Source organism: Eulemur rufifrons, chromosome 30 (assembly GCF_041146395.1).
Source record: "Eulemur rufifrons isolate Redbay chromosome 30, OSU_ERuf_1, whole genome shotgun sequence".
Lineage (NCBI taxonomy): Eukaryota > Metazoa > Chordata > Mammalia > Primates > Lemuridae > Eulemur > Eulemur rufifrons.
Genome location: NC_091012.1, coordinates 89,522,945 through 89,537,871, shown reverse-complemented (window position 1 = coordinate 89,537,871; position 14,927 = coordinate 89,522,945). Strand labels below are relative to the sequence as shown.

The 14,927-nt window shown below is 51.4% G+C and overlaps 2 protein-coding genes across 2 annotated transcripts in view; one reads left to right on the top strand and one right to left on the bottom strand.

Annotated features, from left to right (window-relative positions):
* The window catches only part of LOC138378559 (doublesex- and mab-3-related transcription factor C1-like), an 85,696-nt gene extending 71,296 nt beyond the window's left edge, over positions 1-14,400 (bottom strand). Inside the window, exon 1 of the mRNA XM_069463885.1 lies at positions 14,205-14,400. The gene's annotated coding sequence lies outside the window, so the exon portion shown is untranslated. The remainder of the gene's footprint in view (positions 1-14,204) is intronic.
* LOC138378715 (protein FAM236D-like) lies at positions 8,813-9,628 on the top strand. Its single transcript, XM_069464076.1, has 3 exons — positions 8,813-8,948; positions 9,139-9,302; positions 9,481-9,628. The coding sequence occupies exons 1-3, from the start codon at positions 8,913-8,915 to the stop codon at positions 9,506-9,508; spliced, it is 228 nt and encodes a 75-aa protein (XP_069320177.1). The 5' UTR covers positions 8,813-8,912; the 3' UTR covers positions 9,509-9,628.
* Positions 14,401-14,927: the final 527 nt, after the last annotated feature.

Sequence of the window (14,927 nt, the reverse complement as noted above, 5' to 3'; positions counted from 1 at the left end):
ATCCACAGGAAAGGCTTTAGAGGCATTAACTTATACTTTGACCCCTTGGAGAGAGGCCCTCCAGCACATGGCTTCATCCATCACCTCAGGTGGTTTATCTTTTATTATGATACCATGTCTCAGTGTAAGCTGCTCTTGATATGTACTGCAAGAAAACAGCAGCGGGGGAAGAGCTGAGTCTGGTGGCTGCTTCCCGGAAATGGGAAAAGCCTTGGGCTTCTCGGGGACAGGTCTGCTCCTGGCTAAGCCTCCTCCAGGGAGTCCAGTCCCCTGTGGCCCTGACCACCCCATGGTCTAATGGAACCTTTGGGCTCCTAGGAAACTCCCAATCCACCACGCCCCTCGACTTGACGCATTGGGTTCTGAGAAACACCTGGGAAATGCAGACTGCAGGAGTCCTCAGAGCCCCTCCTTCTCTTCTGTTTTCCGCTTCTAGACTATTTTTCTACCGTAATATTTCAAACCTGCCACAAAACAGATAGAATAATACAGCAGCCACCACCACTATGTAAAAGCGCTTTGCTATATGTGCTGCAGCTCTCTCTCTATCTCCTTCTGAATTAAATTCTATGGAGACATAGAAAGCATCCCCAGTCTATACTCACTCCTCTCCTCCCTAGAGTAGTTCCTCCACCCTGGGTGTCTGAATGCTCCTGGGTCTCCATGCGGTCTCAGAGCAGCTCCCTCTCTGGCATGGGTGCTCCCACATTGCCTTAGAGATATTGCCCTGATGCCTCCCGGTGAACATGGGGGGATTCTACCCAGAATCCCAACCCAGAGGGCAAAAGCAAGAGCACCTCAGCAGCTTTTACAGATAACCCAGGATCTAGCCCCCTCCCACCTGTAGCCTTGTTCTTCTGAGGGGGGCCCTGTCTCAGTGTGGCAGCTGAGCTCTTCATCTCCCTTTTTCCAGGAGAGGCCTGGAGCACCAGCCTGGGTCCCAGCCCCGCCCAAGCAATGAGAGCATTTCACTCACACAGGGGGCTGCTCCCTTGTCAGCTTCTGTCACATCCCATGGGCTCAGTGACCAGGCATGGCTGGTGGGGAAGGGGAGGAAGACAGGGCCAGGAGACCCAAGTCCTGGGGAGACCCAAACAGTGGGCCTGCTGGAAGAGGGGTGGGATCACCAGACCACACAGCACAGTCCAAGGTGGCCCATCATCCATCTGCTCTATCAAGGCAGTTGGTACCCAGAGGGGCTCACTGGGTGCAGGAGCAGGTGTGGTGGGCAGCCCTCTACGATCGCTACCAAAGATCCCCCCTCCTGGCACTCACACCCTTATGTAATTCCCTCCCCTTGAGGGTGGGCTGGACCTAGTGACTCGCTTGTAACCAACATAATTTGGCAAAGGTGATGACGTGTCATTTTCAGGCTTAGGCTGCAACGTCTGTGACTTCCGACTTGCTGGCATTCATTCTCTCTCTTGGGCTCTTCTTGCATGTGTGCTTGCCCTGAAGGGGAAGGCCAGTTGGCAAGGAGCTGATGGAAGTCTCTGGCCAACAGCCAGAAAGGCACCGAGGCCCTCAGGCCAACGACCCATGAGGAAATGGATCCTGACAGCGACCATGTGAGTGAGCTTGGAAGTTGATCCTCCCCCAGTCGCGCCTACAGATGAGACCGCTCTCCCTGGCCTGACACCTTGAACACAGCCTAGTGAGAGACTGGGAAGTAGAGGACCCAGATGAGCCATGCCCAGGTGCCTGATCCACAGAACTCTGAGAGGAGAACTGTTTACTCTTTTAAGCCTCTATGTTTTGGGGTAATTTGTTATACAGCAATCAATAATAATTAAAACAGCAGGAATATCTGAGGACTGAGGACCGAACACAAGACAAAAAAGACGTGACCAGGGCTGGAGGGCTTCTCAGGTGCCAGGGTGGAGCAGGGTGTGCCCACGTTTTAGTCAGTCCCAGGGGCAAGTCCCAGCTTTGTCGCTAATCATCCGTGTGACCTTGGACAAGTTACCTGAAGGCTCTGGCCTCAGTTTATCCTTCTGTAAAATTTGACTGACATTCAACTTGCAGGACTATTGGAAAGATAAGTGTCAATTTATGTAACTCACATGACAAGAGAGTCTGGTACGTAGTAGGCCCTCAGTAAATGGCAGCCACGACTATTAATACAGTTCATCTGGGATCCTGCGTCCTCCTCTTGGGAGCTCCCCAGTGACTCAGGAGGGTTCTGGTGTTGAAAACACCAGTGCAGGCAAAATATCTTCCTAGCTAGTAGCACAAAAGCATTTTGTTCTCCAGGAACAGAGGCACATCAGAGTGGATACTTTTCTTAAAAATTCTGTTGTGTGGGAGGCAGCCCCAGCAGGAGGCAGTTCAGGGACCATATCCTTTTTGCAAAGGACCAAATGCTCTCGGCCCTCCCTTCCCTCCCTTCCTCCTCCCTCCCTCGGACACTTCTTCCCTCCCTCCTTCCTCACCCCCTCCCTGCCTTCCTCTCTCTCAGGTGCCCGATTCCAAGTTCCTACCCCCATGATTCTGCCCCTTTGCACTAATTTCAATTTCCGCCCTACCAGAAACTCAGCCCTTCTCGATGTCATCCTGGTTTTATACTAGATAAAGCCATATCAATGTCCTCATTCTGCAGTGGTCGCCAGCTCCCCCAGGCCACAGAGGATAGTATCTGGGTCACTGGCTTCTGGGGAACAGCTCAGGTGGGCATCAGTCTGACCTCTGCATTATGCCTTAGAGGCGGGCGCATTTGAAGGCCCAGTGTATGCACTGTAGAAAACTAACTGCACCGGGACAGGAGCCCAGGACACATTCTGGACCAGCAATGGAGACTTCCCTCTGCATCACCCAGATCCAAATCAGATGATTCTGAAAGGGCCCCTCCCCATCCAGGACTTTGTCTCTAATCCCTCAGACCCTGCACCTGAACATCTCAACTCTGCTCCTCTACTATAGCCTCACCTTTCTCCAAAGCATGGCTAAAATATGCGTTCAGTCCCCCCCCCACCCCCAGATCTTTCAACTGGGCCCTGCCTCAGAGCCTTGGCACTTATGGCTCTCCTCTGGAACCACCATTTCCCTACTCAGCCTTTCACTTGTCCTTTTGGGCTCTGATGCTCCTGCCCCTGTAAAGAACCCTTCCTTCTTCCCAGATCACCCCAGCCCTTGGTGACAAGTTCCCCATCGGCTGCGCACACAAACATACCGTGCACTCTTCTCCATCATAGCATTTTGCACGCTGAATTGTCACCTCTGGTGGGTTAATGTGCATGACTGTCCCCACCCAGACTCTCATCTCTGGGGCAGGAGCTCTGTCTTGTTGGTCCTGGAACAGCCAGTACCTGGACACAGGGCTTCACATACAGTGTGGGCCCAATAAATATTTCTTGAAAACAATGAGTCAGTGAGCATGTGTCCACTGAGGCTTTGTTGCACCTAGAATCTCTGATCTGGGGCAAGGGTGAGCAGCATCCTTTTTATTTCCTCACGCTTGGAGCGCAGAGCCCCTCACCCAGCAGGACCTGGGTGTTTCCATCGAGTGGGCTGAGAGCAGTCTTCTTGGAGGTACCGACGGCTTTTCTGCATTCCAGAATTGAATCTGGGCTGGCCAAAAGTAGGTAGGGCAAGGGGTATGAGGCTGCATGGGACACAGAGATGGACAAAACTGCTGCCACTGCTTAAGAGGCCCAGGACCAGGGGACAAGAGTTTGAGGACACTTTGCGCCCTCCTTCCCTTCTGGACAGCACTCAGAGGACCCCTGGGTGCCATGGCGCCACCCTCCAACCAATCTGGTGGGTGAGCAGTGGCCATAACTTGGTAAACAGCCGTAGAAACCCAAGTGGAAATGATGGGATTTAATGGAGCAGGGATTAGTGATAAGGGGACCTCACCTGTAGACCTCACATCCACCCACAGCACCGCCCCCCCCACACACCCGCATGCACACAGGTCACGCCCTGAGCCCCCTGTTCACCGCCCACCAGAGGCTGATTTATACACCAACACAGTCTCTCACATGATACCCTTAGAGGCACACCACTGCTATTGACTTGGATCCTGGCCACCATGACCCTCCTCAGGCTCTCCTTGCTGTCATGACCCACTTGCACAGGCCCTTTGGTTCCTGGGCCCTCTCAGCTCCAGGGGAAGACATATGTCATCTCTCAGTCCCACTACCAGTGTCCTCACTTGACTGTCTCATCATAGTCATACATTTTCTCTCTGTGTTACCTTGAGCAAGTTGCTCTACCTTTCTGGGCTTCCATTTCCCGATCTACATAATGAAATCTTTGACTAAGTGACCTGCAAATTCCTGTTCTTCCTGCACATTCAGTCACCCCATAGCTTAGAGGACTGCGATACTCACAGCTACCAGCTGCTCCAGCCAGTCGGGGCCTAGTTGCGAGGCCCCTGAGAGCACTGCTGCCCTGGGGGCGGGGCTAGGCCTCCCATGGGCCCCTGTGGCTCCATCCCCTAAGACACTACCTGACACCACTGGCCTCTCATCCTGCCCAAAGTTGTTCCCTTTCCCATCCCAGAGCTACAAAATGGGTAAGCTGGCTAGAGTCTCCTAGGCCAGTCCCCTTAGGGGACTGCCTTAAGTCCCATGACAGACTTCAGAATCTCTAGCCAGGGCCTGCACACAACCTGGAAGATTGTGGGAGATCGAGGGCTGGACCCCGGGACTCAGGCTAGCCCCTGACTGAGCACCCTCCCTCTAGGGAACCGCAGCAGAGGAACCCAGCTCTCTGTGGGACACACCTTTGTAATCTTGTACTGCCTCCTGGTAGCCAATGTTGACTTCTACAAATGCACAGACTGGAAACCTGGATCTGCTTATTTGCAGTTTCACAAAATCCCTTCAGTTGCCTGGTCTTGCGCTTCAAGTGCTCTTCCTTCTCGCCCTTTCCCTGTCTAATGTCTTTCCTCACTCATTTCAGGCATCTAATCCTCTAGGAAACCTCCACGGACTCCATTACAACCCCCAGGGCTAGGTGGGCGCCATGTCTGAGCCTTCTCATGGCCCCCTAAACTTCCTCCCATGGCTCTCTGTTGTACCTGCGCCTTTCCTGGCCTCTTCCCACCAGAGCCACTGGAAGTGACATCTGAGCGTAGGCTTGCAGGCATGACCAGCCCTGGACCCTCACAGTTCCCATAAGGGATGCTTTTTCTCAACACCTCTCATGTTTCAACCATCAAATTGGCAAATATTTAAAGGGGTGAATACCGTCAAGAGGGATGGTGAAGGACCATGAGTACTATCCTGCACTGTTCCTGGGAGTATGAATTGGTGCCGCCTCTTTGGAGATCCATCTATCAATAGTTATTCCACGTTTAAATGCATGTAGGGGTTTGATCCAAAATTCCATTTCTGTGTATCTTTTCTAGACAGATACATCCTCTGTGAACAGGGACATTGGAGAAATGTTTCAGGACATTAAAAGTTGGGGGGAAACCCGAAAGTCCTCGTGTGTGGAAATAGGTAAACAGTCATAGCACATCGCTTAGAACACTATGCAGAAGGTGAGAATGATGAGCTAGTTCTCCATGAACTGACAGGAAAAGTTCACCAAGACTCACCGAAAAAAGCAAAAATCAAGTGCCACAAATACATGCATCATGATCCAATACGTATTTTCTGGTCCCATCAAAGAGAAGCACATGTTTCTATTATAGAATGGCATGTATATATGTGCAAATGCATTGATTGAGGAATTCTCGAGGAAACACACGAAGCTGTTGGTGAGGGGGCTGGTGATGGAGTAGGGTGGGCAGGGGAGACTATTGTTTTATCCGTGTTGTTTTAGTGTGCAGAAATGTGTGCAAGGATTATTTGTGTAAGACAACATTTTAAACAGGTAAGATACCTGTACCTACTATGTGTTTAACAAAAAGGAACTGCTATTATTTTTGTAACCATAAGAATCACTTCCCCTCTTGTAGGAGCTTCTGAGAAACTGGCTTGCAAGGCAACAAAATTTTATTGAGATCCTCCTATGTACCAAGTGCCAAGCACTTTCACACGTTTACCTGTAATTCATCCAGTTCCATCTCCAGGCTGACAGAATCCAGTTGACCCTTCCTCCCTGTAAAATCCAATCCAAATAAAAAATTCAGCTTCTTGTTGAATGCCTGCCCACTTGTTAATCCCAGCACCCGAGGAAGCTGGGGGCCAACATGGTAGCATTTCTCGATATGAACCCCATCCACAGTGTGCGGGGTCTTGTCAACATCACTCCCAGCTCCTCTCTGACTCTCCATAAAACTCTGGGTCCATTCAAGGCAGTTGCAGGGAGGCACCTTATTTTCTCGAAGGAGATCCAGAAAGAAAAGAAAATCCTACCAGGCTGGGCAGGGTTGTCAGCCTCACCCTGCATCAGGCTCCGGGGAGTGAGCAGCCTGGCCTCCCATACCAGCCTGGGACTCATTTCTTAGAAAAATCCTCAAGGTTCGTGTATAAGTCTGCTCGGGCTGCCATAGCAGAATACCTCCGACTGGGTGGCTTAAACAAGGCAAATTTATTTGCTCACAGTTCTGCAGGCTGGGAAGTCCAAGATCAAGTTGCTGGCCGATTTCGTTGCTGGTGAGGGCTCTCCGCCAATTTCGTTGCTGGTGAGGGCTCTCCTCACGGTTAGCCGCCTTCTTGCTAAGTCCTCACATGGCTTCTCCTGGGCGTGTGCATGGGGAGAGGAAGAGAGAGAGCCCTGTGGTGTCTTTTCTCAGAAGAACACTAATCCTACTGGCTCAGGGCTCCACCGTTCGACCTCATTTCACTTTAATTGCCTCCTAAAGCCTCTAGCTCCAAAAACAGTCACCTTGGGGGTTAGGGATTCAACATACGAATTTGTGGGAGACACAGTTGAGTACACGGCCCTTGGAAAGTTTTTTTGTTGCTGACCCTGACTTTCTGGCATTTCCCATTCCCTGCTGTCCAAATGTCCCTGTGGAATCACAGATGTCACTGCCTTGAGATACTGACAGATACAACCGCCCCCTCACCCTGCCTAAAGCGGCCTACTACCACATCCCAGGCTTACTAATGGAGAGGTGGATTAAGCCCCCCACCCCAGAGCACCTGCTGACACATGTCACTGCCACTGCCTTAAGCATCATCACAGACTTCAGAAACCCTGGGCCGGGTCCTGGGCACACCCTGGCACATCTCAGATAGAGGGCAGGACGTTGAGATGGTTCCCCAGGACTGATCCTGGCCCCTGAGAAAAACACACTAGAAAACTGCAGAGGAAGGGGCTCAGGGGGGCTTGGTGGCAGACAGATTTCTAGTCTTGTTCCGCCACCTGGTGGCAGGTCATGACATCTACAGGAGCACAAATAGAAACCTGGAGTTTGATCATGGATACTGGACAAATCTTGGGCCTTTCTCCCTGGAAATTTCCAGAGGCCTTCCTGGGAATTTGGAAGAACCTTCCTACCTAGGAAATGAGTTTCTTTATATGAGGATGGAAGTTGTGCAGGAAAGTGACAGTGTATTAATCGTTATTTGGGTCTTCATTTGTATTCATTCATTTAAAGTCAGCAATTTAAACCCAGCTTTTATTAAGCACTTAACCAGCACTTATGAGCCTGGCTATTTTATTCGTATAGCTAGTCATATACACAAATAAGAAACATTATTTTCACTTGTTCATTGGTTCATGGTCAGTTAACTCCTAAGTTTCAGTGGAGTGGTGTAGGAGAAAACCTAATTGGAGTGGATTCAAGGAGAGGAAAGGGAGAGAGTGAGGACAGACAATGAGACCTGTTCACTGCTTGGAGGAGTTTCTGAGAATTTGGCATAACTTGCCTGGAAATTCACTAGATTTTGGTAAGGATTTTTGTGAATATCAGAAGTAACTATGTGCATGAAAGCTAAGGGCTCTTTACCTCTGATTTGCACAAGAATCCTATGAATCTCAGAGCTGTCTGGAACCATTGGAACCCGCCTCTCTGCAGCATACCATACAAGTGACCACTCAGGCTCTGTTTCAACACCTCCAATGTTGCTAATCTCATTACTTTATAAAGCCAGTGATGACCTGACTGGTGGGGAGAGTTTCTTCCTGTGAATCCCATCTGCTGTGTCTGGGGTCTTATTAAACTTGTTCCCAGCTTCTTCCCCTGACCCCATCTCTACAATTCTGGGTCTATTCCATCTAGAACTCTGCTGTGATACCCCACGAGCAAATGTGATGGCAGAGGTCCAATCATAGGTTTTTAGTGGATATGTACTCAGGGGTCAAACAAGTAATGCTGCATTTACCTCCACACTATGAAGATATAAAGAGGCTGCAATACACACACCCTACTCATAAAAACATACGTCTTATATATAAGGATCACTCTATGAGGTTCAACTGTTAAATGTGGGAAAACCAAAGAACAGTAATATGACCATAGTGTCCACATGAATGAAGGAGGGTGACCAACTGTCCCAGTTGGCCTAGGGCTGAGAGGTTTTCTAGGACATGCGACTTTCAGTTTTAAAACTGAAGTGCTCCCAGCAGGCAAGCTGGGACCGTGAGTGACCTAACATGCAATGGATCACTCATTATCAAATAAAATGAGCCACCCCTAGAAGTCTGCGCATCCTGTCATCATGGAGCAGACTCTCAGCGCTGCTCTGCTGAGCAAGCAGAAAGCTGGCTTGAGCCTGCTGGGAGGGCCATGGGAAAGAACAAAGGGAGAGAGAGATTGGAGGGGTGGGAGTAAGAGGCAGCGGGAACAGAGGGGATGTGACATACCAGAAATGTATCCACTGCTGCTGGAACACACTGCACTGGGCCCTGGGCCGAGGGAGGGAGGAAGGATGGGTGGCAGAAGAGGGGCTGAAGGGGTGTGGAGGGGGCAGGGCTTTGGCCTCCTTGTAACCAGCAGAGAGAGGAACTTCGCTGGGCTCTTCAAGGAAGTCCTGTTGATCACTACCGGCACATCACACACTCCTGGAGACATGATCTTCACTCCCTTCCTTCCACCTGCTGACCTGGTGAGTCTGATGGCCCTCCATTGTCATGAAATGTCCTCGGGGAGATGGAGGTTGGTCTGTGCAGTCCGCTGCTGCATCCCCAGCCCCTGGGACAGGGCCTGGGATGCACATTAACAGTTGCCGAATGAGCTAATGGAGGCCAGGGGTTGAGAGGGACCATTAGGATGAGGCTATTTACTCTACTTTGCAGATTGTGAAAGGGCCACTAAAGGACTCTGCGGAATGTGCTGTTTTGTCTGACACCACGGAGAACCCATCCGGAGGCACAGGCTCGCCCAGGGAGCCTGCTCTTCTGCGAGAGTCTTGGAGGAGCCGGTTCCAGAGAGCCCTGGCATGTTTCACCAGGTCCTTCAGGTGAGAGCTCAGAGCCATCCTCTGTCTCTCTCTCTCTCTCTCTGTCTCTCTCCCTCTCTCTCTGCACGCAGCCAAGCACACGTGCCTCTCCTTCCTCTTCCACCAAGGGAACGCCAGGCCAGGCCTGAATTCCCCAGGGCTCCCCAGAGTCCACTCATCACTCTGCTCTCCTCTCTAGGGCAGGGTACCAGACGCTCGAAAACTGAGACCACGGAGCCGCAGACACAGAGCCATGAACGGTGATCAAGCCCTCTCTGCTGCCTCATGCCGCTGCTTTCCCCGGTGTCTCTGTTGCTGGGCCTGAAATAAATGCTGGCATGCTTGACCAGTTTTGCTTCATGGTATTTGATGTAACTCTCAACACTGACCCCAGCCTCTGGTGAATTGGGGGTGGTCGGCTTTGGCGGTGGTGGGGCTGCGGAGGGAGGCTGTGGTGGTGAGGCTGTGGAGGGAGGCTGTCCGGCCTCCTCCTTGAGGCTGTGCTGCTTGTTCCCCAGTCCTGCTTGCAATGGGCTGCGGCCAGCCAACAGTGAATTTCCCACAGCTGACAGCTCTGACCCTGATGGGGCACTTATATGCAGGAATGAGGAAGGAAGGAAGAAATAGCATCTCTCTCCCCACCCCCGCCCCAGCAACGTACACAGTCTTCATATCTGACAAAAACTGGGCAGTGTTTACATGGGGAGGGTGACGGTCACGTGCGGGTAGCATCTGTGGGTTTTAAAGAAAGGCCTTTGACCCCTAACCTTATAGAGAGCTCCCAAGCACCCCAAACCCACCACAAGACAGAACCCTTCCAACAGACCAGCTGGTCTCCAACTGCACGTTGTTCCTTCTCATAGGATAAGGGACTCTTGCCTTTCTACGGGTGACCTTGATATAGACTGCAGCATATTATCTGCAGGAGAAGTCTGTCGGGGGGGAGGGGTAGAGCATATTTGTCCCTTTAATCTAACACCATGGGGGTGGCCCGGTTAGAAACTGCACCACCAGGAATCACCCAGGCCAATGCAGAAGCGGTGGGCTCTTCAGACACACAATACGGGGTAAGGGGACCTCACAGGGGCCCTCATCAAATCACATTGATCTGCTTCTTTCCTGAATGAGGAGCCGAATCCCACTGCGGCCCCTAGACCCAGGCCCTCAGCTTTGTAGGGTTGGTGGCTCTAGTCTCTCAGCCTGCCCATGGGAGAGCAACACTCTCGAGGACCCACCCCCACAGGACCCCTCGTCCCTGCTGTCACCTTCTCTCTCATTAAGACGGAGATAAATCTGGAAGGCATTGGTGGTTTTATGCGTCAGTATCTTTCTTACACCTCTTCAGAAAGATATTCATTTGGTTGGGATCGGGCTGGTGGTTGAGGTGGGGAGGAGTTTAAGACATACTCACATATTTGGGGCCACATACTTGGTCCTACTCATGGGACAGCATTGCTTGGCCCTAAGGACCTGGTAGGACTGTGGCCTATAGACAGTGATTTTTTTCCACAGGTATCTTGTTCTGATCTTGAGGAGGGCAATTCAATGTAACCATGAGGAAAAACATATCCTCTCTCCCTGTCCAAACACACATACCCTTCATATCTGACAAGGGATGTGGGCTTCAAATGGGGAGCGGGTGGCTTGGGATTTTGAGGGAAGGCCTTAGATTGAGGTACACATAATCCGCTCCACCCAACCCCACCCCAAACTGAGACAGAGCCCTTCAAAAACACTTACCCCCTCCGCCTCAGATTGCACATTCCCATATTATGATATTCCCCCACCCCACACCCACCATGAGCCTTTCATTCATGCCAGCAGAGGAAAGGGAGTGAGGGGTAACAACGAAATGTTCTCTGGACCCTACATAGCCTAGAGTAGGTCCTGTGGAGTTGGTGCCAGGATCCCCGGCGTATGTGTCCATAGGGGCACAAAAAGGCTTCCCGAGGCCAACAGGCAGGGCTGTAAAATGTGTGTATGAATCTCTGAGGAACAAAGATAATTTTAGGCTAATTCTTATGAACGTTATACCCACCAGCGCCACTCTAAGGCATGGAGAATACCGGTCCTTTAAAAACCCGCTGGTGCTGGCCGGTGTAAATTTGGTAGGGTTGTGCTTTCATCAGATCCCTCCCTGCTCAAAAGACCTCCGTAGCTTCCCAGGCCAACCAAATTAGGTCTGGGCTCCTCAGTCTGCCCATCAGGGCTCTTCTGGGCTTCACCCCAGGCTGATTTAGACTTATCTCTCATCCCTGAAAGCAGTTTTCCCTCTACATAAACAGGAAAACTTACACATTCGTACATCCATGCCTTTGCTTCTGAAAAGACCTAACTGTCATCGTGTAACACACTGAGCTCTGGCTCTCCCAGGCTACAGGGGTGAGCATCTGCTCAGAGGCTTCTGGGAGTCAGCTCCGGTGAGTGCCACACTTAGCCCCTCGCCCATCACGCCTTAGAGATGATGAACGTAAAGCCCCCGGTGTGTGCACTGTAGAAACTGCACAGGGACAGGAGTCCAGGGCAGCTTCCAGACCTGCCACAGGTGGAGTCTTCTCTATGGCTCATCCAGGAGCCAAGAGCAGCTGCTTTCCAAAGAGCCATTTTCCGCTGCAAGTTTTTAGCTCTCAGCCCTAAAGTCCACCAACTGAGGATCCTGGCTCCTGGACTTGTCCCCACCCCCACATTATCATTGCTGCCCAGTTTCCCCAAATTCTAACCTTCCAGTTCCACTGAAGAACATGGGACTCTCCAGATGCCCACAATACCCTGCCTCAGGGCCTTTGAACTTACTGCTCCCCTAGTGCTTCATGCTCAGGCGGCATCTCAATACAAGGAAGCCCTCCTTGCTCTTGGACGCCCACCACCCAGGGTCAGATGTCTCTCCTCTAGGCTCCCATACCGTCTGCTTCTTATCTCCATCCCAGCAATTAATATACCCAACTGCCACATCTGGCTGATTTACTTACATGACAGCCCCATCTACACTCCCAGATATGGGGCAGAGGCTGAGTCTGGTGTATTCTTGTATCTCCAGTGCCCGGCACAGTGCCTCACATATAGTAGGTGGTCAGCAAATGTATGTTGAATAAATGAGTCAATGAGCAAGGTGTCTAATTCATTAATTTTTTATTTTTCCCTACATTCTGGAGAACTAAGAAAATACAAGTAAATATCAGATGTATTTTTGTGCAACAGACACTGACCAACGTTTTATTTTATCTTTTTATATTTGGAGAGGGGGGATCATTGTACTGGTAAAGTCTTTCAAGCTTTCAAAGAACAGCTTATTCCAATGCTATAATACATTCCAGACACAAAAAGATATAGTGTCCCAATTTCTTTCATGAAACAGCAAATCTCTCCTTCTAAAACCGAAACAAAGAACAATAAAACATTTGACCAATGTCATTCACAAACCCAGACACTCACCTTAAATACTTAATCAAATGTCTACAGAACCAAGGATTTTGAAAACATGGTTAGGTATGGCTTTTGTTTCAACCTCGATATAATACTGTCATCATTTAGTTTTAGCCAGTTTATTTCCTACAAATTATTTGTCATTAGAGAAAAGTCAATTAAAGCAAACAAAACTTTGCAATGTACAAGTTGAAAGCTAAATCACCAAGAAACACAAAGGAGAACTGGAGCACAGATACCACGGGTGGTACGTTCTCCCTAACCCCACTCTATACCCCTCGACTCTTCAAAAGTCACAGCCCCAGTGCCCACTGCTACAGGGCCCCTTCGACTACCCACAACAAAACAAAGTGAGGACTCAGCCTCAGCTTTCACCGGTGGCAGGAGGAGCCCCTGACCCTAGCCTGAGATTGTAACGAGCACTGGCACTGTCCCCGGTACTGGTAATTGCTCCAGCCATGGCTCTAGCCCTGGCACTGGCACTTGCACTGGTACGGGTGCTGATGCTTGCTTCAGCCATGGCATAGGCCCTGGAACTGGAACTGGCACTAACACTGGCACTTGTCACGTCACCAACAGCAGCTGCATCTCGGGCACGGGGTATTTCCTCCTCTTCTTTCAATGCCTCATTTACTGCCACGGAAAGGATCTGGGGTGGGTGTCATTCACTTTGGCCACAAACTCCAGGACTTCCATCTGTCTTGTTTCCTTTGAGAGCCCCACAAGAATACCTAGAGCAGGGGATTGCTGCTGGACGCCTACTTGTGCACCAGATACTTCTGTTGCACACAAGCTTTGGTGATGAGCTTCATGGGCTCCCTAAAGATGAAATGCTTTTTAGACGAATGTACCTCCAACAAACACCCTCAACACCTCCCAGACCACCTCCTCAGGGACACAGCTGGCCTGCATGAAGATCAAGTCCAGAGTAATCATCAAGAGCCCAGTCTTTGGTGTGCCCTGGTCGCCTGTCAGGCCCCAAACCAGGGCAGGGTCGATTTTTCTGATCAGGACATAGGAGTGCTCTGTTGGATCAAGTTCCTTCACCTAGAACCCAAAGACTAACTCGGGGAGGTCAGAGGCTCTCTTGAAAATCTCGGGGAGGAAGCTCCTGTACCTTTTGATGACATACTTCAGCATGTCTGCCCTTTTGATCGGCACCGTCTTCCGGTTCTTAACCAGCAGGTACTGCACCAGCTCAGCTACTTTCTAGCTCACAGGGTCTCTGGGCATGCGCATCAGGGATGTCGGGGGCCCGCGGGGTACTTGGGGGGGGGGCCCCTAGGGGTTGCTGGGGTCCACAAAGGAACTTGCAGAAGCACCTGAGCAGGGGCTCCATGCCTCAGAAGAAGTGCTCCCAGGGCTCCAGGGAGCACTTGGTGTCCCCGCTGTAGGCGCCCCCGTGGGGGGTTCTTGGGCAAAGGAGGAGAGAAGGAGGAGGCCACGGGGCCTCTGAGCCCCGCAGGCCCTGGGTGTCACCTCTACCGCGGACGTTCTCACCTGCGGCTTTGGCTGGCCCAGGAAGCAGGAACTCTGGGAAGAGATGCGCGTCCACGGGCATTCGGCGGCCACAGCGCTGTGTGCGAGGCCGCGAGGACGGTGACGTCGCCGCGGCTGCAGCGGCGGCTGCTGAGAAGACCCGGAGCCCCAGGGTCTTGAGTCGGAGGCCGCCGCCCTCAGACCCGGAGGAGGAGGAAGCGGGAGGGGAGGGGTCGGGGCTAAGCCTCCGCCGCCCGGGTCTTCCCCGAGCTGTGGGAACCGGCGGGTGCCGCCCCGCAGTGCCTCTTCTGGTAGGGGACAGTACAGCAGGCTGGGGCCTGAGGGATGCGGGGGCGCTGCTCCCAGAGGTGGGGCCTCTGATGTGAGGCTTGAAAGAGACCATAAGCCTCAAGGCCAGGCCCAGAGTGAACGCTTAATAACTGCTAACTGTCATTGTGAAGAATCAGATCATTCTGGATTATCTTTGTCTCCCCTCTTTCCCTTGTGGAAAAGGCTCTCTAGCAGATGTCTCTGTTCCTGCCTGTAGGCATTTATCCAGCAGCTGCCCCTGCAGCTTCTTCTTCAAATAGTCTACCCGAAGCTGCTTTGCTCAGTGCCTGACCCAGAGTAAGCACTTAGTGAATGTTCCCTTGATTATTACACGATACCATACCTCTTCTCTACATTGCTTCTACCCTGTGGTCATCCAGATGTGGAGGAAGAACCTGGGGAACAAGTGACCTC

Bases quoted from the DNA above. Each gene is read 5' to 3' on its own strand.
- LOC138378715 (XM_069464076.1), top strand. From the start codon at position 8,913: ATGATCTTCACTCCCTTCCTTCCACCTGCTGACCTG. The intron at 8,949-9,138 runs GTGAGTCTGATG...TCTACTTTGCAG, and splicing joins TCCTTCCACCTGCTGACCTG to ATTGTGAAAGGGCCACTAAA. The intron at 9,303-9,480 runs GTGAGAGCTCAG...TCTCCTCTCTAG, and splicing joins TGTTTCACCAGGTCCTTCAG to GGCAGGGTACCAGACGCTCG.